The sequence below is a fragment of the Delphinus delphis genome, chromosome 4 (assembly GCF_949987515.2).
Source record: "Delphinus delphis chromosome 4, mDelDel1.2, whole genome shotgun sequence".
Classification (NCBI taxonomy): Eukaryota; Metazoa; Chordata; class Mammalia; order Artiodactyla; family Delphinidae; genus Delphinus; species Delphinus delphis.
The window spans coordinates 95,195,118-95,220,077 of NC_082686.1; the positions used below are offsets into that span (position 1 = coordinate 95,195,118).

At 44.6% G+C, this 24,960-nt stretch overlaps 1 protein-coding gene across 1 annotated transcript in view; it reads left to right on the forward strand.

Moving 5' to 3' along the window:
• The window catches only part of TNIK (TRAF2 and NCK interacting kinase), a 410,793-nt gene that overhangs the window by 289,345 nt on the left and 96,488 nt on the right, over positions 1 to 24,960 (forward strand). The window contains exons 8-12 of the mRNA XM_060011144.1: positions 6,371 to 6,425; positions 8,371 to 8,449; positions 16,416 to 16,591; positions 20,887 to 20,953; positions 24,253 to 24,457. Coding sequence (XP_059867127.1) covers positions 6,371 to 6,425; positions 8,371 to 8,449; positions 16,416 to 16,591; positions 20,887 to 20,953; positions 24,253 to 24,457 — 582 coding nt within the window. The remainder of the gene's footprint in view (positions 1 to 6,370; positions 6,426 to 8,370; positions 8,450 to 16,415; positions 16,592 to 20,886; positions 20,954 to 24,252; positions 24,458 to 24,960) is intronic.

Below are 24,960 nucleotides of genomic sequence, written 5' to 3' on the forward strand. Positions count from 1 at the left end.
TGAAATTTCAACAAAGGTCTCATGCCCACGCGATAAGAAAGAAGGATGATACACACACCGTTATTATTACGTGCGGAAACAAACTTCTATTAAACAGATTTCTCATGCTCCATGTTCACACCCACCTACACAGCATTCCTTAGTCAGACATATCACCACCTCTTCTGGGCTCCAGGCTGATCCCCACGTGAAGAGAATAAGCTATTCTTCCAGTGTTTTCCCTCTGGTCAGATAACAAATGTAGTTGAACAAGGGACTCTGTGGGAAATGGGATTATGAATAACTACTCGTGCTTGATTATCCTCAGTCACGCTGAACTCACCACCCTGGTTCTGTTTATATATAATGTAGTATATAAGTATACGGCCTAGGGAATAAGTCCGCGTTTTGAAGTTGGACAGGACTGGTTTAAAATGTAGACTTCATCTCCTTGCACTCTATTCCTTCAGGGAAGTTATTTAACCTTTCTGAGTCTCTGTGGGAATGACGATTGTATATTACAATGTTATATTAGAATAAAGGGAGCTCACATATGTAAAGGAATTAATTCAATGCCTATTTGGTAAGCACTCAATATACGATAGTTAATATTTGTGTTTATGTGTCATGTGAAGGTGCTGCCATTTGGAGCCATTTTGACCTAAAAAAAACCCCAGCAATATCCTAGGATTTGAACTGCCTGTTTGCATTATACACCTCTAATTGTCTGCTTACATTGAGCCAGAATTTGTTTCTCTGTAACTTCTATCTCTAGATTAAGGTGCTGCCCTTAGGGACCCATACAATAAATTCAATTTCCTTTTTCCAGCTGGAACATTTCCAAAAAGTGAATAAAGAATAAATTACATGACAAAAGACTAATTTCTGGTCTTGGTAAAACGGCTGATCTCTTGGTCTTGGTAAATTAAAACTTGGTAGAATCCACTGCACCGGTTATGCCTGGTATGAAGCTATTGTCTGTCAACTCTAGACCACCTTGCTGCCCTCTGCTGTGGGATGATGGGGCCAGGATTCAGCTAACCCCATTTCTGCCTGTCCCTCTGGGTAGACTGCAAGGCTGGAGAAGGAAGGACACGCCCTTTCCTGTTTGCTTCCCCTGAACTTCCTGTTTGCTCCTGCATCCTCCCAGCAACTTCTTTGAGTACCAGGGCTCCTTGTCAGCTTACCTGACTCAAGTTTGCTGGTTGAACTGCCAGTCAGTGATAACTGGACCTCAGGATCTGTCTGTGCCACTATTTGTTAAATACCCACTATAGACACTGCGTTGTGTTATGAACTTTGCAGATATTATCTTACTGAATTCTCGATCAACCCTGCAAGATAGGTGTTCTCTTTGGGCTACAGGTGAGGAGATGGGTTCAGAGGAGTCGAGGGGCTCGCCCCAGCTCTGCTGGCTGCGCAGCATGTGTTCTTTCTGCCTCTTGGCGCACGCTGGGGCTCTGCTCCTGCCCTTGCCTCTCCTTCCTTGTATGGCTGAGCACAAGGAAGTGTTATTTTCTTCAAAAAGTGAAGTGTTCTTTTCTTCACTTGTTGAGCAGCCTAGCCCCAAGCGGAATGCTCTATCATTACGTTCAAGTTGCCTTCGTGCCATCTGGCCCCTCACCAGCCAGAAGTTGCGTGCTTGCCTCTGCCTTCTCGGAGGCACTAGAATTTGTCTCTGTTCTGTTTGTAATGCACACAGGACTGGGCTATTAATCATGCCACAGGCCAGGCTGCACAGCACCTCTAGAATAATGAATTACCCAGCTCCTGCCAAAATGAGTCCCACCATGGCCATGAAGGAAACTTATCTCTCCCCGACTCTCTCCTCATCTTGTTCCTCCCACTTCCCTCTCTCATCTCCTGTGATCTGTCTTGACAGTTGTAATTGGAACATTTTCTCCCATATTTAAGTTCTGAAGTGTCTCTGGGACTTGCTAATGTATCCAAAGGCTTAAACAAGGCCCGTCAAGGACATTTATTGCTTTCTAGCATGGGCAGTTAAGCGTAGCTTACAAGCAGCTCTGGGTATATAGGGCCAGGAATATAAATGTTCCTTTTGGAAAACAAGAGAATCCCAGGGGGGAAAAATGATCTTAATGATGATATCAAATGAAGGCTTAAAGAAGAAGTAATTTCTGGCTTGGTCACATGACAAAGGATGCAGAGGAGTTGGGATGCTGTGACCTTTGGTTTGAAGGGGTTGTTTGGGAGGTTTGGGGAAAGCAGCCTGAGAGAGGATCTGAGATGCTGTGTACTGAATAAAGGAAACATCTCTCTTCACTAACCCTTCCCTCTTCCTGTGGGATAAATCCAGGACCACCTAACGACTGGGACCTCTCTTTTTCCTTACTGTCGAAATACACTTTCTCAAATTATTGCTCTATACATATTGTCACTAAGAAATGCTTTTAGCTGTACTTGTGTTTCTTATGTCACCGGAATTCTGGAGGCAGGCAGTCCAGGGTTGGTGTGGTGGCTCGCTGATGTCTTCAAAACCTAGGCTCCTACCTTTCTGCCCTGTCATCATTAATTTGTTGACTTATTGCCTCATGGTTGCAAGATGGTTGCTGTAGCATGTTTTTATTCAAGGCACTAAGAAGTAGGGAAGAGGTGTCAAGACACCAGCTATATTTGTCACTTATTTCAGGAAAAGCAAAAGCTCTTACAGAAGCTCCTAGAAGCTCCTAGAAGATGTTTGCCTGAGTCTCATGAGGTCACATCCTTAACTGCCATCCTTAGCTGCAGGGAAATCTGGATAAACAAGTTTAGCTTTCCTATACTCTGAAATGGAGGCAGCAAGGGCAATGAGGGCTGAAATGCCTGTTGGGTTAGCCAACAAACAGTACTGGCCACAACCAAGTAGAGGGAAATCGAAGAAGACTAAACTGGGCAGGCAAAGGCAGTCTCACCTCACAGTAGAGGAGAAGATAATGATTAATATTCTTGAGCCCACTCTATGCCAGGTTTTGTGCTAGGCGGCATACCTCCATGCATACATGCCACAGTTGAAAGCTAAGCTCTGAGCAGTCTTCTGGATGCGGTTCAGTTGGGAACCTGGACTTGAATCCAGGTCTGTCTGACTTGAAAGCCTATTCATGCTCCCTCTAGGAAAAGCTGAGCACTGGTTTGGGGTGTGCCTCATGGAATCTCAGCACCTTCATTTGAGTGGCCACACCTTCAGTTACCTGTAGACAAAGTAGGAATCTGAAGCAATTATTTTATGGGCCCCAAAAGGTTTTTTTAAGTGAATTCTCAGGTCCTTACAGTGTGATGATAGTTAAAAAAAGAACTAGCCTGGGAGGCAGGAGACCAAGCTCTGATTAAAACTTGGTGCTGACTTGCTCAGTGATCTTGGGTAAGTCATTTTTTTCTCATCTGGGAAATGGAAGGTTGGACTAGATGATCTACAAAAGGTCTAACAGCCTTAAGACACTTAGGTTTTGCTCCTTTCTCTCATGCATCTTTCATGTGTTCATTATTTCAACAAGTATTTATTAAGTGCCTACTCTGTGCCAGGCACTGTTCTGGTACTGTGGACCAGTCAACAAAGCAAAGGTCCCTGCCCTTGTGGACTTCATGTTCGTGTGTGTGTGTGTGTTGGGGACAGGGACACAAACAATGAACAAAAAACGTAATAAATTAGTGACAAGTCAGTTACACAGTTTTCAGAAGATGACCAGTTCTCTGGGGAACAAAAGTGGGAAAGGGGAAGGGATCTGGCAGTGCTGGGAGAGAGGTTCGGTGGTCCTCGCTGAGAACACAGCATCTGAGCAAAGACTTTATGGAGGGGAGGCAGTCAGCCAGCTCATAATTGGGCTTTGGTCCCGCAGGCAGAGCAAGTACCAGGAGTTTGCCTGAGTTTCCTGAGCATTTTCTTCCCCTGTCTGAGGACTGGCCTGGAGCCTTTCTCATCCCAGTTCCATCATTTCCTTTCAGCTGTGTTGGCTTTCAAACCAGCTCAAGCTTCCTAGACTTAAAGGCCATTTAAATTTGACTTTGCTATGGCAAGTAGGTGCATAGAGCCTGGCCACCACCTTCATAATTTGTACCTCGGTTCACACTGCAGAAACACTCGGTTCCTCGAGATGTTGGGAAGGTGGTGGGACAACTACCAAGGCCTGGAGTCTTATCAAAACAGCCCAACCCACCAGTTCCAGACTGTTCTTGCTGCATTTCTTGTTGAATGCTTCCTGCACACTAGTGACTCAGGGTTTTCATCATGTTCCCCAATGATTGTCTGTGTCAGTCAACCATAACGTTCCAGGTACAAGAGAGCTGTGTGGTCATCTTTACCGGTGACTGCTTCTGAGCCAGCCTGTGATGGGCGGCCTGGGCTTTCCCCATTAGCTGCAGAAGGAACCGCAGTGAGAAAGGCCAGCAGCCTGCGGGAAGACTCAGCCATTTGCTGGGCTGTGCTGACTCTGTGTGTGTGTGTGTGTGTGTGTGTGTGTGTGTGTGTGTGTGTGTGTTCAGTGACAACTTTGAATACATTTGAAACGGAAGAAAGAGAAAGGACAACAGTTGACTCCTTGAGTTGCGTTCTATGCAGAGAAGTTACTTAGAATCTGTGGACAGTGGTTTTGCACAGGTGCGTTGTTATCCCCATTTGGACTGAGAACCTCTATGAACTGTAATATTTATGTGGACAGGTTGATGGCTTGTGAATTAAAGAATCCCCCCTTGGTCCTAGTGTGGGGTTAGCGTGTGCCCCAGCCGCCTGCTCTAAGGTAGATCGCACTTTAGGCAAGAGTCTAGACCCCATAGAAAGCCCCCTCCAGGTTGTATGGGCCACAGTCCAAATACTGAACAAGGCTGGGTATCACCCACTGGATATTGAGAAGTTTGGTCCTAGGGAATGGCTCAGGGTGGATTTCATAGTTCTCTTCCAGTTACATAGCCTTTCTGTGTGGCCTTTACATTTGTTTGATGGGAATAGCAAGGGGACTTAACTTTGATCTCTGAAATCTGAGTGAGGTTGCCGGTGAGAGTTGGGAATTATGTACAAAATACAGGATACATTTAAAATGAAAGGAGGGTGAAAGTCTTCCTCAGGACTGTGGGCCATTGAACTGAATTTTACATGTGTTTTCTAATGGTTTTCCCATCTTTTGATTTGTTTCCCTCCTATGCACTATTTAGAAACTACTGAGCCGTGGACACAGAGTAGGGGAGAAGCATAGTGCTAGAGATGGGGATTGCATAGGTTGAGGTGGAGACATTAGCCTAGAAAATTCTGATAAGACCATAAAAGTCAGTCTGAGAATAAGAAAGACGATAAGGGTATAGGATTTCTATTTTACATATTTGTCTACTTACAAGATAAAAGATATTGTTCATTCATTCAACAAATATGTCAAACACCTACTACTACTGTGGCCGGCTCTCTTCTAAGCACTGAGATACAGCAGTAAACACCACCATCCAAAAGCTTCCCTGTCTGCATCTTGCCTGGTTACATGATATGAAATTGCTGTTTCTGTAGGTTAAAAACAATTGATTATAAATACAGTATGATCTAGCATTTACTCTATGATCCAGCCATTCCACTCCTAGGTTTTTACTCGAAAGAAGTAAGAGCATGCATCCAAACAGAGACTTGTACGTGAGTATTTGTAGCAGATTTATTTTTAATGGGCTTGACTGGAAGCAACCCAAATGTCCATCAAGTGAATGGATAAACAAATTGTGATGGAACACTCCTCGGCCGTGAGAAGGACTGAAGGACTGATACACGCGGCAATATGGATGGACCTTAAATGCATTGTGCTAAGTGAAAGAAACCAGAGGATTTCATTTTATACAACACGTTAGAAGATGCAAACCAATCCGTAGTAACAGGAAGCAGATCATTGGTTGCCTTGGAACACGAACTGGGGTTGGGGACAGCAAGGGCAGGAGGGAGAGACTGCAAAGGGGCAAGTGGGACCTTTTGGGGTGACAGATGTGTTTGCTGTCTTGACTGTGGTGATGGTTTCACAGGTGTATACACACATCAGACACTTTCAAATAGTACACTTTGAATATGCCCAGTTAATTACATGACGGTTATACCTCAATGAAGGTGTTAAAAACAGTGGAACAGCAAAAACAATTTCATATGTTTCAATCAATAGATAAATGTTAGTGCTAAATTCATGTTTGAAACCTTATATTCATTTTTCATACCTGGATTGAAAAAACTCACCATGTGTCAGGCACCGTGAAAGTTATTATCGATGGAAAGCGAATGAGGCTGTTTCTGCTTTTAAGCTTAGCGGGCAAAATCAGTTTGTAAAGAGACAGCTGGACAGCTTTCCCACAGGCAGTTCTGAAGCAATTACCAGGTTTAACCAAGTTATCCTCTGTTGACTGCATTTACGCATGTGTCCGTGCCTTCCTTCTTTTTCAGAGTGACTTGTGGTCTTTGGGAATCACCGCCATCGAGATGGCAGAAGGTGCTCCCCGTAAGTACCTTCCTCTGGGTGAAATCTGTTACTGGTCTGCCCTGCAGGTACTGACGCTTCCTTGCCAGGAGCTGCAGTGGCTTTATTTCTGCTACACCAAGCCCTGCATGGACTCAAGCTGGCATATTGAGAAAGCAGAGTCATCTTAAATCAACCAGGAATCCATTCATTTCAGAGGGGTGTGAGGATCTTGTGTTTATGAGGGGGAACAAGAATGCAAAGGGAAGCAAACTTTGAGAGTCTAATCTGTTTCCAGATCTGGTGTGTGGTTTATTCTTGAGCTACTCTTCGCCTGTGGTAAAACTGCGACCAAGGCACAAAGGCTGTAAACGCCAACGTAACAAAAATTCACAGCCGATTTTCAGTGCATGGGTTATGTGAACACCTGCACTCCATTTCTCTCACTCCCATTAAAATACCGCTGTTTAGAGTTTTAGATTTCCCTGCTTATTGGAGGCAGAGTGGCCAGGGCTCTGCCTACCTGGAGAACCTCTCCAATTCCTGGAGATCTTGAGCACAGACCCCACAGAGAATCTCCCCAGCCCTGTGGTCACCACAAGCATGCATCTCAGAGACTCCACGCAGGAAGTGCAACTGACCAGGGGCAGCTGTTGCCATGACACCGAGGCTGCACCTCCCGAGGGCCACTCCGCACCAGTGACCGAGCGTGGCAGGGATATAAGGCAGACCCTTTCCTGGAAGACAGGGATTCCTTAGAAGGCAGCTTTCACTCCTTAGTTTCCCTCCTTGGTTTCCTTAGAGTGTGGGACAGCCTAGCACACTCCACCTACTTTTTCTCCCTCCCAGCATACTTCGTAGCAATCTGACAACTCTCCCAGCCTTCCCTCACTCCTTCTCTGTTCAGACAAGAATTTCCCCCAGTAATATCCTCTCATGTTTAATACCACCTTGGTGTCTGCTTTCCAGAGGACGCGGACCAAAGCAGGCCCCCTGTTTGTATGATGGGTCATTGTGCTCATAGGACCTTTTACCGTCACGTTATCATAGTTTTCTTATTTCTCATTCCAGAGTTGGTAGAATTCATCTGTAGCATGACTGGAGTGTTTATTGACAAGATCCCCTCATCCACAATGCTGATAGGCATTTATGAATCAGAAAAATAATACTGGCAGTCTTGAAACCATATCGTCATTCTTAATGAGTAGTAGAGGGGCTAAAAATAAATTTCCACCCACCGAATCCTTTAGCTTTCGGGGAGAATATGTTCTTATTCTAGGCACAAAGGAAAAGATACTCCCAGATGAAAAGTAAACGAGTGAAATATTCTGATTAAGATAAGAATGTATGAGTGTTTTCACTAAATGTCATCTTCACAATTTGAGATATTTTTATCTCTTCTGCCAGACTTCCTTTGCTTTAATCCTCTGGTCTTCCTGGGGCCATTGAACAAAACAAAACCCCCAAAAAACCTATCATGAAAAGCCACTCAGAGTGTTTGGAAATACAGATAGAAAGGTGCCCTGGTCTAGTGCTTTATACTCCAAAAATCCATGAAGGTAACATTGCATTGCCAGCATCTAAGACATAGATAGCGGATTATCAAATATCTTTTATTTTATGATTTGGGATTTTACTAACTAAAAATAACTTACTATCTCCATTGTAGTTGTTATCTTGATGTTGTTTACTTGGAGTCTTAGATGGTTATTTATAGTAAAGCGAAGGTTGTTGAGCCTCTAACTTGTCCTTAAAAATGAAGTGAAAAGTAGACATGTTAACAATGTCTAATTGAAATGTGTTGGATTATATGAGACTCCTATAATCAGCTCATGTAGCTGCTCACCAAACGGAAGCTTTATGATCCTCTGACGCCACTCACTGGTCATGCCTGGACTCAGGGAGCCATTTAGCAGCACAGCTAGGATGGGCTTGGCCTGGGTTTGGTCCCCTAACCCGAGCTGGCCCTTGTTTTGGTCTCTTGCAGCTCTGTGTGACATGCACCCCATGAGAGCCCTCTTTCTCATCCCCCGGAACCCAGCGCCTCGGCTGAAGTCTAAGAAGTGGTGAGTTTGGTCTTCAGTGTTTTACAGGTCTAAGAGCAGAGTTTTCTGTGATTCTCTTTTGGATGAGCTCAAATCCTTAGGTCCTGCTGACAAGATTAGACTGATATGTACTAAGACTCGGTGAGCGATTATGATGTTATTCATCTTAAAGTACACATTGAGGACCTGCTATTTGCACGGTAAGACCTTATCTTCACACCTTCAAGGTAAGGAGGTATTAGCTAAAATGGGTAGCAGAACCCAAGTAATAACATGGAAGCGCTTTGATGTATTACTCCGAGTAATATCTTTCCTGGTAGCGCAGAACATCTCATCAGAAAGGGTGATAGTTTGGAGTCAGCCCATTAGGTTGGCTGACGTTCTTCTGTTCCTTAAGACATTAACTCCCTAAATGTGTCCACACGCTCGGTAGCATGCGGGATGATTTTACTGCTCTGTGCATGAGCATCTGTAATTTTTATTTTTGCTATTGCTTTCTCTTTACGGCAGGTGATACTGGCTTCTTACTTGGGGCAGTGATATAACTTTCCATCTAATAAACTAATTCACATAAAAAGTGACTTAATTTAAAGAAAAATGCTAAGTGAATACTTGTATGGGTGGTGAAGTGTAGGGTAAAAATCGTGTTGGTAGCGTATGATTGACTAGAGTTTGGGAACAGAGTTCTACAGGTTAGGCCAAGAGCTGGACTTTTGACTATTTTGTGCACTTACATCAGGGTCTTTGTATCTTGTCATTCTGTGACAAAAAATTCATTGCTCCTCCCCTTCCCCCTGTGGATATGGTATATCCTTCTTGGTACATTCTCAGTTCTGATTCCCTTTGCCCTGGGCACAATTCCTGGACCATTTATGACCTCCTACCCTTTTCTAGAGACATATTCTAGGCAGCTTGAGCCTGAAGGGACAAGACTCTACTGCCCCTTTTCTTTTTTCTTTTTCTTTTTTTTTAAATAAATTTATTTATTTTTATTTTTGGCTGCGTTGGATCTTCGTTGCTGTGTGTGGGCTTCCTCTAGTTGTGGCGAGCGGGGGCTACTCTTCGTTGCTGTGTGTGGGCTTCTCATTGTGGTGGCTTCTCTTGTTGTGGAGCACGGGCTGTAGGCATGCGGGCTTCAGTAGTTGTAGCATGCGGGCTCAGTAGTTGTGGTTCTCAGGCACTAGAGCACAGGCTCAGTAGTTGTGGCGCACGGGCTTAGTTGCTCCACGGCCTGTGGGATCCTCCCGGACCAGGGCTCGAACCCGTGTCCCCTGCATTGGCAGGTGGATTCCTAACCACTGCACCACCAGGGAAGCCCCTCTTCTGCCCCTTTTCATACCACTTCGTGATCAGGTCCTTGACCGAGGCCCTCATGTTTCTCACGCACCCACCCACAGTTTCACCCTCCACTATACGAGAGCAATCTTAATTAATACCATCATCCAGGAATGACATAGCGACCCTGGTTGAACAAGAGAAAGGCGTACCGCACAGAGAGAGGGAAAGGAAACAGCCAGAAGAGACGACAGCCTCGGAGTTGGTTGCCGAGGGCTGCACAGGAAGAGAGTGAGAGTTGCTATTGGTAACGAGGAGGCAGAGCATCCCTCCTCCCCTCTCCGGAGGGTCACTGTGGTGTGAGACAATCACTCTCTCCCCAGCAACAGCCTTCCATTGGGCACACACAGCACGTGATCCGCAGGCGCCCAGAGGCACTGCTTCCTCCCTTCTCTCTGGAACAGGCTCCTGGGGAGGAGTTGGCTCGGTCGTGTTCCCTGGGAGTGTCGGTGGCACTGTGAAGCCCTCCACTAGCTTTCTGCTTGTGCTTCATGCCACGCCTCCCGGGAAGTGGGGCGGGAGGGCTGCTGAGTCCAGTGGGCTTCACCTGCCCTGTGCCCTCCCTTCGCCCTCTGCCCTCACTGCTGCTGGACAAAAGGACCGTCCACACGTCTGCTGTTTGTCTTGCACGGTGTGGCCACACACCTCATTCCAGAAGTATTTGTGTTGATTGCCAACTTTAAAAAATCTGGCGGTGGAGCCGTCCATGGAGATTTCTGACCTTTTTTGACAAAGGTGCAGCAACACTGTCCTGTGCAGTGGTTCCTGCTCCCTTTTAAGGTGAGAGCTTGTGCTTCTGCCCCAGTCACTGCCTCTCCCAACCCAGAAGCTGGTACCTGTTGGTCACCCCACTTGTCCTGTTTCCTTCTTACCCCTGGTCTGCACCGCCCTTTGTGTGACCCGTCTGGCCCCCAGAAGAGTGAGTGACTGGCCCCGGCACTACAGTTTCTGCATTCATTGACCTTGCTCCAAAAAGGGCAAACCCTGCACTGACCTTGTCTGAGAAATACAGACCTGGGGAGACATACAGGCTAACTTCTCTGCTGTAAACCTTTGGCAATGAGAGCTAATTGTGGTAATGCTGTAGGGAGCTGGATCCGTCCAGGAACAGTGAGACCAGGAAGGAAGGAGACCGGACCACCTTCATCTCGCCAGCCTAAGCCAGTTACAAGCAGGAGCCCCACACTGCTAGGCAGGGGGTGGGAGAATGACTTGACTGTTGGAGAGCAAGTGGGAAAAACAAAAGCCCTGGTAAAATACCCTTTTTCTCTCAGAACCCAGCCTTTATAAAGATAGCTGTGCAGCCTCCGGCCACAGGACACTTGGTGTGGCTCGAATTTCTCTGCAATAGAATTCCAGTGTTTAAGTGAAAATACTTAGGCACCTCAGAGTACTTGTCTTGAACGACCAGGTCCAAAGTGATTTAAAATAGAATCGGGTTTGAGAGGAAGTGAAATATTTCTGTCTGTTTTCCTTTTCCTTCTTTCCCTCCTCCCCCATCAAAAGAAACACAACTCTGAAATGTTCTTTTATATCCAGCTCTTCTCTACTTAAATGAGTTACCGGATGAAGTATACTGTTCCTAGTGTATATTCCAGCATATGACCAAAGGGGACGCCATTGTGGCAGAGACGGCAGTGAACTCTTCATGATAAGCATTCATTCAGCTGAGGGTCATTTCCAAGGAACTTGACTGAGTCTACAACATACAAGGCATATGTATGTTGTAGACTCAGCAACTTATATGTATGTATGTGTATTTAAGATATATATAAAAATTTAAACTATATATGTAAAGTCTATATTTAATCTTTTTTATATATTTTTTATTGAATGAAGGAGACTTTAAATTCTGTAGTGCTTTACGATTTTCAAAAGTTTCACACACATGATTTTGTATAGTCCCATAATAACCCTTTTTTTTCTTAACCACGGCCCTGCCAGACAGATGCTCTGAGTCCTCATTTTATGGGTGAGAGTCTGAGGCTTGGGTAGGTTATCCTCCTTGCACTAGGCTGTACAGTCTTCGTTTGCCAAGTTTGTAACCCATATTCTTTCTACTGTACCATTTGACCTCTTAAAGTTCAAGGTTAAAGTGGTAGAGAAGGAGCTGTACTCGTCCCTAAGTGTGAGCACTTGTTCCTTGAGCCTTAACATTAGGGAAACGAAGGCAGTCACACTGTTTTCCCCTTTTGTTATGGGAGGAAAGGAGAGCATCCCTGCAGCAAGAGCCGGGCCCTTCCTTCCCCATCAGCGTAGTGAGAAGAGGCCTCGGGCTAAGGAAGTCCTGTGGTCGGGGCTCCAGTCAGTGTTCACGTGGCTCAGACCTTTGATTAGGCCTCCAGGAGGGTTACAACCTGAGTTGAATCAGAGGAGAAGAAGGATGCTCTCACCATCTGTCTCCACGTCAACAAATGACCCAGTGCGGTGGGATTCCCATGTTCCCCTCCTGTCTCTGCTCCTGCTCTGTGTGTAGCTGGATTCAACCCACATAGGTAACCATCCCCTTCAAAAGATTTCCTCTCCCTTCTCTTCCCACCGTGCTCACCCCGGCTCCCCTGCCCTCACACATATACTCCATGCCGTAGCTTCCCTCCAGGGGTCTCTGGAGAAGGATGGAAATGACTCTATTCCTGTGAAAGATGGTCAGTCTTGTCCTTTTCACATGCCCTTTAAATGTGAAGATTCCATACAGGCAGCACTCGATTGAACTCATCAGAAAAGTCCTAACTGCTTATCACTGGAAAGAGGTATAAGATTCCCGGTCCAAGCCATTCATGCTCCAGAGGGAGACTGTAGGCCTGGTGTGGTTAACTGGCTTATCCCGAGTCCCCGGTTCATGGCAGCCTGGAACCCCAGCCTTCTGCTTTTACTCCAGAGCTTACAACCATTTCTGTTATTTTATGAAACACCAGTTCTGATTCTTGCTGCGTTATCAAGCACTTTTGTTTTCGAAATGACAATGCTCTTGGGTGGGGGGGAGACTGTAAATAAAATCATGATAATAGAAAGGAAATATCAGAAAATACTTCAAATAGACTGAATTTACTACTAGTAGTGTGACTTTGGACTTTATTGAAATCAAAACAAAAGTTATTACACAAACTTTTTTTAAATTAACCTTTTTTGGCAGTCTCCCTAGAGATAATAATGATCCTGGTGGCTTTTCCTGCTAATCCTAGTGTATGTAAAATAATTCCCTTAAAGAACTCTATACTATTTGGTTCAACCCAAGTGGGGAAAATCACCTTCAAATTTCTGCTCGTAGCCCTCAAGGCAGATCCTCCTGTTCTTTAAGCCTGGTAGTGCTCAGAGATGCTGGGACATTGTCATCATAGTAATAGTAATAATAATAACAATCATAGCAAAAACACATACAGCATTTATGATGTAACAGGCCCGGTTCTAACTCATTTAATCATCACGACAGTCTTTTGAGATAAGTACTAACAGTATCCCCATTTGCAGCCAGGGAAACTGAGGCACAGAAAAGTTAAGGGATCTGCCTAAAATCGCACAGTTAGTAAATGATGGAACCGGAAAGAGAGAAAAAGAGTAGTTCTGGGCAAGTGCAAATTTTAAAGATCAAATTGCACGTAGGGAGTCTGAAGATTACCACAAACTTTGAGCCCAGCTCACTAAAACATTATAGTGATTAATGTCATCATCGTTCAGGCATTTTTAATTCCTCTAACACAGTTTAATACATAAACAGGAAAAATCTGGGAAGATAAAGTGTTCAGTGACACTGGTATTAGAAGAACTAGTATCTCAGACTGTAAGTACCAGTCCCTAACATTTATCTCTCGGTGCCAACCCTTGGGAAATTAGTATTACTGATCTTGAGCTTTTTTTCTTAAAGTGACAGAACTAAATTACCAGCCGCCAAGACTGAAACAATAAAGTTATAGAAATGTACTTTAAACCCATTAGGCCTCTCGGCAAAGAGTCAGGTGATGCTTAATGTAGGTGAAGTATTTTTACTTTTAATTAAGCATGCAATTAAGCATATTGATTCTTTGGTCAAACTAACTTAAATGGAGGCAATGAATCTTTCTTTGAAGATTTGTTTTAAGTAGCATTATTTCCTCTTCACTGAGAACCATTTGCAGATGACATGGGATGGACTGCCAGCTTTGTAGTTGTACACGTCTTGGCCCATCCTTTGGGCCCCAAAATATTCTCTTGAATATTTCTTGAGGTTCCTTCTCACCAGGAGAGATAATGGAAAAAAGACTCTGCTATAGGGCTTCCTAGTGGCGCAGTGGTTGAGAGTCCGCCTGCCGATGCAGGGGACACGGGTTCGTGCCCCGGTCCGGGAGGATCCCACATGCCGCGGAGCGGCTGGGCCCGTGAGCCATGGCCGCTGAGCCTGCGCGTCCGGAGCCTGTGCTCCGCAACGGGAGAGGCCACAACAGGGAGAGGCCCAAGTACTGCAAAAAAACAAAACAAAACAAAGAAAACCTCTGCTATAGCTGTTCCCATTAAACTCCCTGAACACTCTCTCATCCAGGAGATGTCTCTGCCTTTTGTGAGGTGTCAGTATCGGGGAAGGGAATGTACAGTCTATTAAGTCTGGATCTCTTTTTAAATTGGTTGTGATTTCTTTTGTTTATCATCCCCTAATGAATAGTTGCCCTCTATAAAGAACAAACTTTTTCTTCCAAGTTGCAAGCAGAAAAAAAGAACTTCATTTGCATTCCTCGTGAATATTTAATCGCTTTCTGTCTTCATTTGTTTTTGTTTTCACCTTTTTAATGCTGATTTTCTACCTAGAAGAGTACTGTGTGGAGTTTGTCTATTTCTTTATGCAGGTTAACCTTATTCTTTTCATTTTATTCCTTAGGACAGTCCATTATTTCATTATGGTTTTTTGTGTTTTTTTGTTTATTTTTTTTTTTGCAAAGTCCCTCCTTAGATGATATCACATTAGTGCTTCCACAGATTAATCCAATGGATAGAAAGAAAGTGTATGAAGTGATATCTTCTCTCTAAGCCTTCATCTCTGTCCCTCAGAAGCACGCATTTGAAGCCACGTTACAGCTCTCGTCCAGAATTCTCACCCGATAACCATCCACGCATTCATCTGTTTGTCAAGCACGTAGTGTGCTCGTGATAGGAAGGTGACTCAGGCAGCTCCCAACTCTGGGGAGAATTTCCAGTGTCAGGGAGGCAGGGCTACCAGCTGAAGGACTTAGAGGGAGATGCTTAGAATGTCCATCCTACTGTTCCTATGTCTAGTCCTCAGTGTTTCCAATCCTGATTCATCCTGAGCTGACCTTCAGGTGACCTTTACTTCTATGTAAAATAATTTAAAAGCTTGAACATAGCCTGGAAATTTAAGGAGGGAAAAATACCAGTAGTTCAGTACTACTTTAAAAACACGGAGTAAGGTGAAAAACTGCTTTGACTGGGGCAGAAATGGAGAGTGGTACGTAGAGCAGTGCCCTCTCCCATTTGAATCTTGAAGAACACGCTCACCATTGTGTTCTGTGTGGTGAGGACACCTTTCAGGCCTGAAGGGTATATATATATATATACAGAGCCCACTGGGAAGTTTGGGGAAGCTTGCGGAAGCTTGCTTCGGGGATCTGCTCCTGTAACTCCCCAGTGCTCCACAGGAGGGCAACAGAGTGCGCAAAATGGATTCATTCCTGAGCAGGGTTGGGCCACGAGGAGGGTGAGCAGGGTTCCTCCAAGGTCTCCAAGGGTGATGTGCCCTGCTGACAGTGGGGCACCTCGGAAAGGCATGCTGTAGAGTCATGAGCTTAATTATTTATGATGCTGGACAATTTCTTGGAACTTTCAGACAGAACATGCATGCCCAACTCATGAATCATACTCAAGTCATCATTTGTATCTACCACGCTATGGACTTGTGCCCTATTCGCGGGTATCTCTCACAGCTTTCCCCTGCCCCTGTGCGTCTCTGGAACAGGGTTTATCTCTGAGGAAATGGTGCCTTTCTAGAAAGAGATAAATTTGCTTCTGGGTATGAACTTAATCCCTATAAGTTAAGTTTCCAAGTCTGTGGATTGATAGCAAACATACACATACATCCTGTTCTTATTCATTGGAAAACAAAGTTCAAAAGTGATTCAAAACTGCCAGTTAAAAAATTTGCCTAATGTTCATTTTACCATATAAGAATCCTGCTCATTCCTACACAATGTACTCCCCCTTACCTGTCCAACCCTGGTTTTACTTTTCCCAGCTTGCGTTTTCTGCCACATTTAGAGAACTCACCTCAGTGTCCCCTGACATATAGTATGCTCAATCCCAGCCTTAGTTTTTCTCTGATTTTCTACTTCCCTGAACTATCCTTTCCCAAGAGTGATTCTTCTCCTAATTCTTTAAGGCCCAGCTCTGGTTCCCTCATTCCAATAGACCTTCCAGGTGTGATTCTTATCGGGGTCTTTCTCTTCTCTGGTGCCTGTTGGTCTTCTGTGTGATATTATGTACAAACTGTGCAAAAATGCTTTCGTGCTATGACTACCATACACTGCCTGAGTTGTGTGTTGATGGCAGTGATGCCTTTGAACCCCATGTGCCTAATAAATAGCTAGACCGACTTTGTGATTGGTTGATCCCTAAAGTTTGCTTTTCTTTGGATTATCTTTTAATCTATGGGTTCATCTCTTCTGTTCGGCAGGTCAAAAAAATTCCAGTCCTTTATTGAGAGCTGTTTGGTAAAGAATCACAGCCAGCGACCAGCAACAGAACAACTGATGAAGCATCCATTTATACGAGACCAACCTAACGAACGACAGGTCCGCATTCAGCTCAAGGACCATATTGACAGAACAAAGAAGAAGCGAGGAGAGAAAGGTGAGACACACGTTTGTATTTCAGCGAGGGAAACAAAAGACCAAGTGAGTCATGGGCTCTTGAGGTATTGGAAGGTCGGTGGGGATTTCAAATAGGCCTGCATTGTTCTTTAGTGTGAAGGGCTGCCTCTGAGATCACAGCCTGCGGGCAACACTAGGGGGGAGGCTGCTGAAATGGAATCTTTCGTGCAAGAATAGAACCTCGGGAAATATTACCTTTTCCAGGCACTGAACAAAAAGTCATGTTGAGTGATACTATGAAGTGGTTTAATACGACAAGTGATTTTCTTAATTCAAATGAATATTCATGTTTCGAAGACTCAACATCTACAGAAGACAAGCAACCTTAAAAAAATAAACCCATCTAGTTGACATTTTTCAGTACTGGCACTCTTCACCACTTAAGTTTTCGTGCTCTGAGACTCATTTCTAATTTAGTTATTTGGAAGTCAGAATGACTTTTATTACAGTCAAAGCGATATAAAAGAAGTTGCCAAGCTGCTATATGGAACGTCACATTTTCTTCTTTATAGATTCAAAAACTCTTTTCTCTTATGACTCTGGCTGTTAGACTATACTACCTTTTCACTGCATCACTGGAAAAGACATGAGTCCAAACTTGGGGCCCTGGGACTGTGTCAAAGTTGTTTGCATAGAGACGCAAAATTCCTTAACTAGCATCCTGACCAAGGTGAAAACTCATGTGGTCTGGGGCAGGTTTTATGACTTAGTTGGGTAGGAAGGTAGGGGAGGTTGAGGATAGGAAGGAAAGGGGGGGATGCAGAGAACAGACAAGGTGAGAGCTCCCTGGTGGGAGGAGGAGGGGGCAGCTGGCCAGGCTGACAGTGAGGGGGCGATAGAGGGCTGGCCAGGTGAGCACTGAGCATGTGGGGGGCGGGCAGGTAGAGAGCAGAGGGGGAGGCCAGGGACCGAAGGTGGGAGGTACATGGTGATGTGCTTGGCTCCACTTCTGTACTCTCCATCTTTCTCCTCTGTTCTTCACGATCCAGACGGAACGGGGAGGGTGGTGGGCAGCACAGAAGAGAGGGTGCACTCCTTTTATTTGAACTTCGCCTCTTCTTTGCCTCTGCAGTTAATATCTTCAGGTGGCAAGGTATGAGCAGGGTCCTAGGGGTGGGGTGGTGAGCCCTGTAGGGGTCAGGACTGGGCAGAGGTAAGCTCAGCAGAAGCTAAGGGAGGAGAAGTCCTCGGTGAAGCTTCAAGGGAAGAGTTCCTTCTTTGCAGCCGGCCTCAGGGACGCAGGAAAATGTGTGATCAGGTTAGACTCAGGAACGGGATTATGAAGCTAATCCAAAAAGGAGGCTCATCTTCAGTCGTTAGCGGCTGGAGACGGATGACGTATCAATCAGGGCCCAAGGAGTTGGGAGGGCAGCCCAAGCTGGAGGAACTAAGCTGGAGAGAAATAGATGAGTCAGGTCAAAAAGTGCCGGAACTGATTTTTCAACTGCTACTTATTAATAGTGGTCTTGGGCCCCTCCATGAAGTCAGACTTTTAAAGGGAAGAGTGTAGTGTTAATCAACTATACTCCAATATGAAATAAAAAGTTTAAAAAATAAAAAATTTTAAAAATAAAGATAAAGGGAATAGTTTAGGGCAGTGTGTCAGACATGCAGCCCATTAAAGGCCAACTTTTCTAAAAAGAAAATTTATTTTCCTGTAGGTGTATAGAATAGGTTAAGTACTCGGACTCTTCTTTTCAGACTCAAATTCTGAGTTCAAATTCTACTTCTACCCCTTAATGGTTATGTGAACTTCACCCCAGTTTTCTCATCTTTAAAATAGGAATGGGGGTATAATAATAATTAGTATTGTCTGGCATTTTTACAAAGATTAAATGAGATGATACATGTAAAATGCTTAACACAATGTCTGGCACATAGATGTACTGAATAAATGTAAGCTATCCTTATTTAGACAATTCTTATTGACCTACAGTTTTTCAGTACCGTTCAGGGTTACTTTCTGAGATCATGTGACCTCTGCCTCTGACCTGTGAGTAAGAGTGGGTAAAGCTTGTGCCTTGGATTGTTTTCACATTTGGGGGGCACAAACTCTAGAATGTGACTTAGAACTCACCACCCCATGAAAACAGACTATTTTTAATGTGTTCCCTCTCTGCAGGGTAAAGAGTAAGATCCTTGGGAGTAGGCTTACTCGAGAGTTGCATGATGATTTAAGGAACCTCATTCTGTTTAGGCTTCGAGCCACCAGCAGCCTTCTTTTTTGTCTGCTCCCCAAGAAGGAGTGTTGCTCAAAATGAGACTTCATTCCAGTTGCTCGGTTTGATTAAATGACTTAACTTGCTCCTTCTAATATTTTTTCATTCTCTTAGTAGCTCTAACTAAGACCAGCTTCTGGTAGAATCAAAAATTTTTAATGTGCATTGCTTTGTGATTTTTTTAACCTGATATTATTTTTTTTCCTTCAGATATGTTGATACATTGCTAATTTAAGCCACTAATATAAAAGCACTCACGCTGGATTCTGGTGAAGTATTATAGTTGAGGAGATTGACAAATGAAATTTTTACCCTAGAGAGGAGAAATAATTAGATTAATTGTGTGCTTCTTTTCCTTGCTATAATTTACTTTACTAGATAAAATTTCTGCATTTTACTTTGAACTCTGTTGATTCATTTAAGGAAAGTTTGAAATATTAAACTTTCAATGTGGAATACTGAAACACTTTATGAAGGTTCTTTACATTTTCATAAAATAATACTTTTTAAAAAGTAGCCTGAAAACTTCATACTTATCTAAACATGTGAAGCTAATTTTTACATGGTTTTTAAAAATACTCTTGAAGTCATCATGCTATGGCTTCCTTTCATCATCCCTTTAATGGCTAAATAGTATGGAAAGCAAAATGTGTTTATGATCAAATTCCATAGTTCCCATCATGTGACTGCTGCCTCCTGGTGGTAACATAACCAAATTGCAATTTCAGTTTCTTTTTGGGGGTGTACAAATGTCTTAAAAGTTGTAATTACTAACACATAGCTATCAAGGGATGATAGCCCTGTGACAACCTCCCTGCTTAAAGTGAAAAGCTCCTCCAAAGTCTCCCCATTGCCTATGGAAAAGTCCTCAGCATGATATATATAAAGATCATTAAGCTATATCAGACCTGCTGGGCTTTCTCACTCCATCTGCTTTCTCACACCAGCCACTCACAACTCAGTATTTCCTGAACATTCATGCACTGTAATACTGTTAGCCTTACTCAGGTGGTTATGTTGCTTAGAATGCCCCTTTCCCAGCACTTTCAGCTGCCATCTGCCTACTGATCTTCCAAGGTCCAGCTCATTTCTTCCTCAAAGACTTCACTGTTCCCTTCCCCCATTATGACCCATGGACTTAGCTGCTTTTTTGTCGATATCTCATTGCTTTTTTTATGTAATTCTATTTAGTATATAATGTGTTGGAAAGAACGCTAATTATAAAGTTGGAAAAATTCTGGATTGAATTCTGAATCCAAATCTCAGATTTATTAGTCATATTACTAAACTGCTTATAATCTTTGCTTGCAAAACGGGTATTATGTTAAAGGATTGTTATGAGAAGTACATGAGAGAACATAAGTATCGAGCATAGTGACCAGCATGGGCGATACCCAATAAAAATTAGTTCTCTTTCTTCATAATCATGGAGATTCTGATTATTTACTTATCTATCTTGACCATTAGATTCTAATCTCCTCCGAAGCAAAGACTCGATCTTGTTCATTATGGCATGTTAACTTGCTTAATATATTAGGGAATTAAATGAATGTCCCCAGTGGGTCAATCAAAATACATTTAACTCTATATTTTTAATAGCACACGTTGTCAAAAGCTTCTGTCTGGTATTAAGATATCTAAAGGCAATTTGTGAGTCTATGTAAGTCATAATAAAATTCCTATGTAAAAAATGATTACTCCTTGTCAGTAAGTTAACAGTGGCCCAATAAAAGATTGGGTTAGGTGGTCCTATAAGGGGAGTTAACACAAACTGAAAAGTTATGTTTCAGCTCCTTGTCTTCACTTTTATGTGAATGCCAGGTATTAGGGAGAGAATATAGAGTCGGCTGGGGCAGTCTTGGATGTTAATTCCACGTGCTTAAATCTAGCTGGTGGGCACTGTTGGATCACAAGTCAGGAGGCCTGGAGCCTGTCCCAGGTCAGCATTAAGGACAACTTTTTGGGCCTCAGTTTACTTATACATAAAATGAGGGCATGAGCTTTACCGAGCTGTAGCATCTTTTTGCACACTAATATTCTGTGGGTCTCTCTTTAGATGAGACGGAGTATGAGTACAGCGGGAGTGAGGAAGAAGAGGAGGAGAATGACTCAGGAGAGCCCAGGTAGGCGAGCAAGAGCTATCTTCTCAGTTTCACATTTTGCACTGTGGTTGTGTGAAATTCACGTCCTTTTGATTTATAGGTTCATTTTTAAGAATCCAGCAGGGTGGTCTTACTTAATTTATTGCCCACAAATGTACTCATTAATTTGGGAAAATTTCCCTAGGCAGACTCTTACAAGAACATGGAAATCAGGATATTCTTTATCTTGTCTTTCAAGATTTATTTCCTTGTTTCCTCACCTGTGTAACATGTAGAATGGGTAGGAGGCAATTATCTGGGTAATACAGGTCTAAAAGTGCCTAAAACTGCAACTCTCTGGAGACCAAAGTGGTATTTTTGGACTTGAGTTATCCAGTCCATTACTTCATACCTTTGAGACATTTAGGTGGCCACTGTCCTCGTCACATGGCGTGTGTTTTCAACACAGCCTAATCCAAGAGGAAACAGTTTCCAGGAAATCAGATTACACTCTAGAGGTGAACCCTAAATAGAAACGTCCACTCCCATTCCTGTTGTCATACGTTGGCCCCCAGAATCAAGTGCTGCTTTACTAGCATCATCCCTATGTGTTGAATTTCACTTGACTTTGATTCTGACTTTCTTCTAGTCTGTGTTCATAAGTAATTAATGCCAGTGCGCTCACACTGCCAGGATTTCTCTTTTGTAAGAGAATTCAGCTCATGGCAGTTTGGTGAACAAGGGGCGTGGGCATGCACACCAGGGCGGATGCACTGTACATGTGAAGTGAGATTGCTGGGGGAAATGCACAAAGCAGAAGGATCACTGGGGTATATGGGTCCCCATCCTCTAGCCATCCAAGGAAGGGACCCAGTACTCAATAAGGAGCGGTTCTTGTACGACTGAGGCAGAGCTTCTGAACCAGGGAAGGGGCCAGTTCAGCCACTGCTGCTAGAACAAGCTAGTGCACTCCTTTTTCTGAGCTATTTCAGACCTGCCAAGCTGGATTATTGCTAAAACTACTGGAAGAGGATGGGATTGAGGTTACAGGGCCATCAGTTTTTCTCTCTTCACCTGTTACGGGAATTTTCAAGGTCAAAGACTGAAAGAGAAGTCTTTCCTTCTATCTGGACACTTAATATGTTTTCTTCCCCTCATTTAGCTGCATAAATATGGTGACTGCCAAGTAGTGACGTGGAAAATGAACATTCTTGTAAAGCAAAGGACCAAATGCCTTGTTTTCAGAGTCGTACGCTATTTTTCCAAAGCTCACCCAGACAGACATGTCAGCCCTTCTGATCACTCTCCACGGAGCTGAGAACCTCACCTTAACTAACACTTGCTAAACCGCATGTTTGGAGTCACTGAGTGGATGACCTAGCCATCTCTTCACATTTCTATAATTGTCACATGTCTTTATATCACATATAAGATTATGTTCCAAGTCCTGTTTTCTGGACACATCTAATTAATTTTCATGAAATCCTGTAAAATAGAAAAGGATAGTGGTTATCTCATTATAGAAATGAGGTAACAGCCCAACAGTAGCAATCGGCTCACACACGGAGTTAATGATTCAGTCAGTAATACATCTCGGGTCACCTGACATTGATTCAACATCAGTTAATATTAATGGATCGTCCTCATGTGCATGGGAAGCTGGGTTCCCTAAGCCCCACCACCTTTGCACAGACCATGTGGCCTGAGTAGATAAGCCCCTCCTTTGGGGGGTTGTTTAAGGTTCCACACAAAGGCTGTTGGTTTTAAAGGAGGCGTCTTAGTAGAATCCAAGCACTGTCTATGAACCACGCCTTTTGATGTCATTTTATGGCCGTGTCTCACATAGCACGCTACCCACTCTCCAAGACAGAATGATCCCCTTGTCAACCACCAAACCTGCTCCTCCCCTTTCATTCCCCTTCCCGGTTTGCGTCACCGCCACAGCCCAGACGCCAAGAAAAAACCTGCAAGTCATCCCTCACTCCACACATTAGATCCATCAACAGGTTTCATTGACTCTCTCCCCAGATGCCTCCTCCATCGCCACCTCCCCGACCTGGTTAGTCTCTACCCCAGAGCCACTGTAGTAGCAGCCCAGCTGGTGACCCTGCTTGCCCTTGTACCCACTGCAGAACATCATTTATTCAGCTGCTAAACAAAGCTGATCGTGTTACTCTCCTGTTAATAAGCTTTCCACGTGTGGCTTCCCCAGCCTCATGCTTTTACCCTCTGCTCTGTCTCTGACTTCCTCTTGTACCCCTCTCCCTCTCATTTGCTCTGCTCTGGGAAGACTGCCTGGGCTTCAGACCCTCAAAGAGGCCACCCCTGTTGCCACGACAAGCCTCTAAACTTGCTTTTCCTTCTGCCTGAAAGGTTCTTCCCCTACCTCCTCGTGTGACGGACTCTGCATCATTTGGGGCCTATCTCCACTATCAGCTTCTGGGAGAGGTCTTCCCCAATCACCCCATCTCAAGCAGAACCCTCATCCTAGCCCCAGTGCCTTGCCACTGTCCGTTTTAAACTCTTACACTTTTTTGTCTTCTATAGAGCCTATTAATATCTGAAATTATGTTATTTGTAATACTTTGTCTGCCTGTCTAATTATTTGCCTGTCTCTCTTCCCCACAAGAAAATAACTAGAGGGAGAATTTGTTTAGCTACTGCTGTATCCACTAGAGCCTATTATAGTGCCTGCCGCATAGTAGGTACTCAGTAATTATTTAATGGATTTATTTCAAGGGGAAGCTGCCAGAAAGATTAAAAGGGCTAGGTCTGTATGAGTAAGTAGGAACCATGTCCCTCCTCCTTGCTGGGCTGCAGAACCAAGGAGTCTGTAGCTTTGTGCTGTTCAAGGAGGTGATGCGGGTGAAGATGATGTACCCATCCAAGTAGATAGAGCAAGCTCGCTCACCGCTCCAGATTATTCATTTTTATTTGCTGGCTTAGCTCTTGCCTTTCTTAAAAGTGAAAATAAGCTGGCCTGGGGCTCAGGGCTTGCGTACTCACTACAGCCTTTAGAAATAGAGGGCGAGGGAGTGGTGTGGACGGTCCGGGAGAGAGGTGATGGCTTCAGGCATGTGACATCTCTGCGGCGATCGAGCGGCATAGGCATGCAGTAGTCACACTGAAGGCGAGGCTGGACGCGCGTCTGTTACGTGGACTCTGTTTCTTTTGCGGGGTGAGCAGTGGAATTAACGGAGGGTCTGAGAGCCCGTGCTTGAGCATGTGGCCTCTTTCCCCGCAGGTGGGTGAGGTACCCGCCTGGCTCGCCTCCGCCGGGACCCCCGGTAGCGAGGGCCCCGCCCTGAGCGGGAGCCTGATCTGTCTCTCCTGCTGCGCAGCTCCATTCTGAACCTGCCCGGCGAGTCGACGCTGCGGCGGGACTTTCTGAGGCTCCAGCTGGCCAACAAGGAGCGGTCTGAGGCCCTGCGGCGGCAGCAGCTGGAGCAGCAGCAGCGGGAGAACGAGGAGCACAAGCGGCAGCTGCTGGCGGAGCGCCAGAAGCGCATCGAGGAGCAGAAAGAGCAGCGCCGGCGGCTGGAGGAGGTGAGGACCCGCTCGGCCGCCTCTGCGACCCGCCCCTTGTGGCTGCGGTCCCCTTCCTGGGTGTCCGCCGTGGCCCGGGGTCCCGCCCGTGAGGTCGAGGCCATAGCCTGCTTGGAGCGCACACAGCTGAACTGCAAAGGAGGCTGCAGCCAGGCGCTCTTACAGGCGGGGGACTTCCCTTGCTGGGGGTGGTGTGACCTTGGCGTGGTCACATCAGGAAAGCAGGTGAAGGCTGCAGCCCCTTCAAGTCTTGCTCAGGTATCACCTTCTTAGTGAGGCTTCCTTGACCCCCTCACTTAAAATCACAGCCCCTCTCTACATCATGTCCTGTCGCTCTTCCCTGCTTAATTGTTTTTATATAGCTCTTATCACCTTCACACGTGTGTACTTCATGTACTTTCGTATATCTGTCTCTCCGCACTAGAATGTAAGCTCCCCGAGGATGGAAGATTCTTTTATCCCTATGTATCTCTACATCGTGTATCTAGACATTAGTGTCTAAA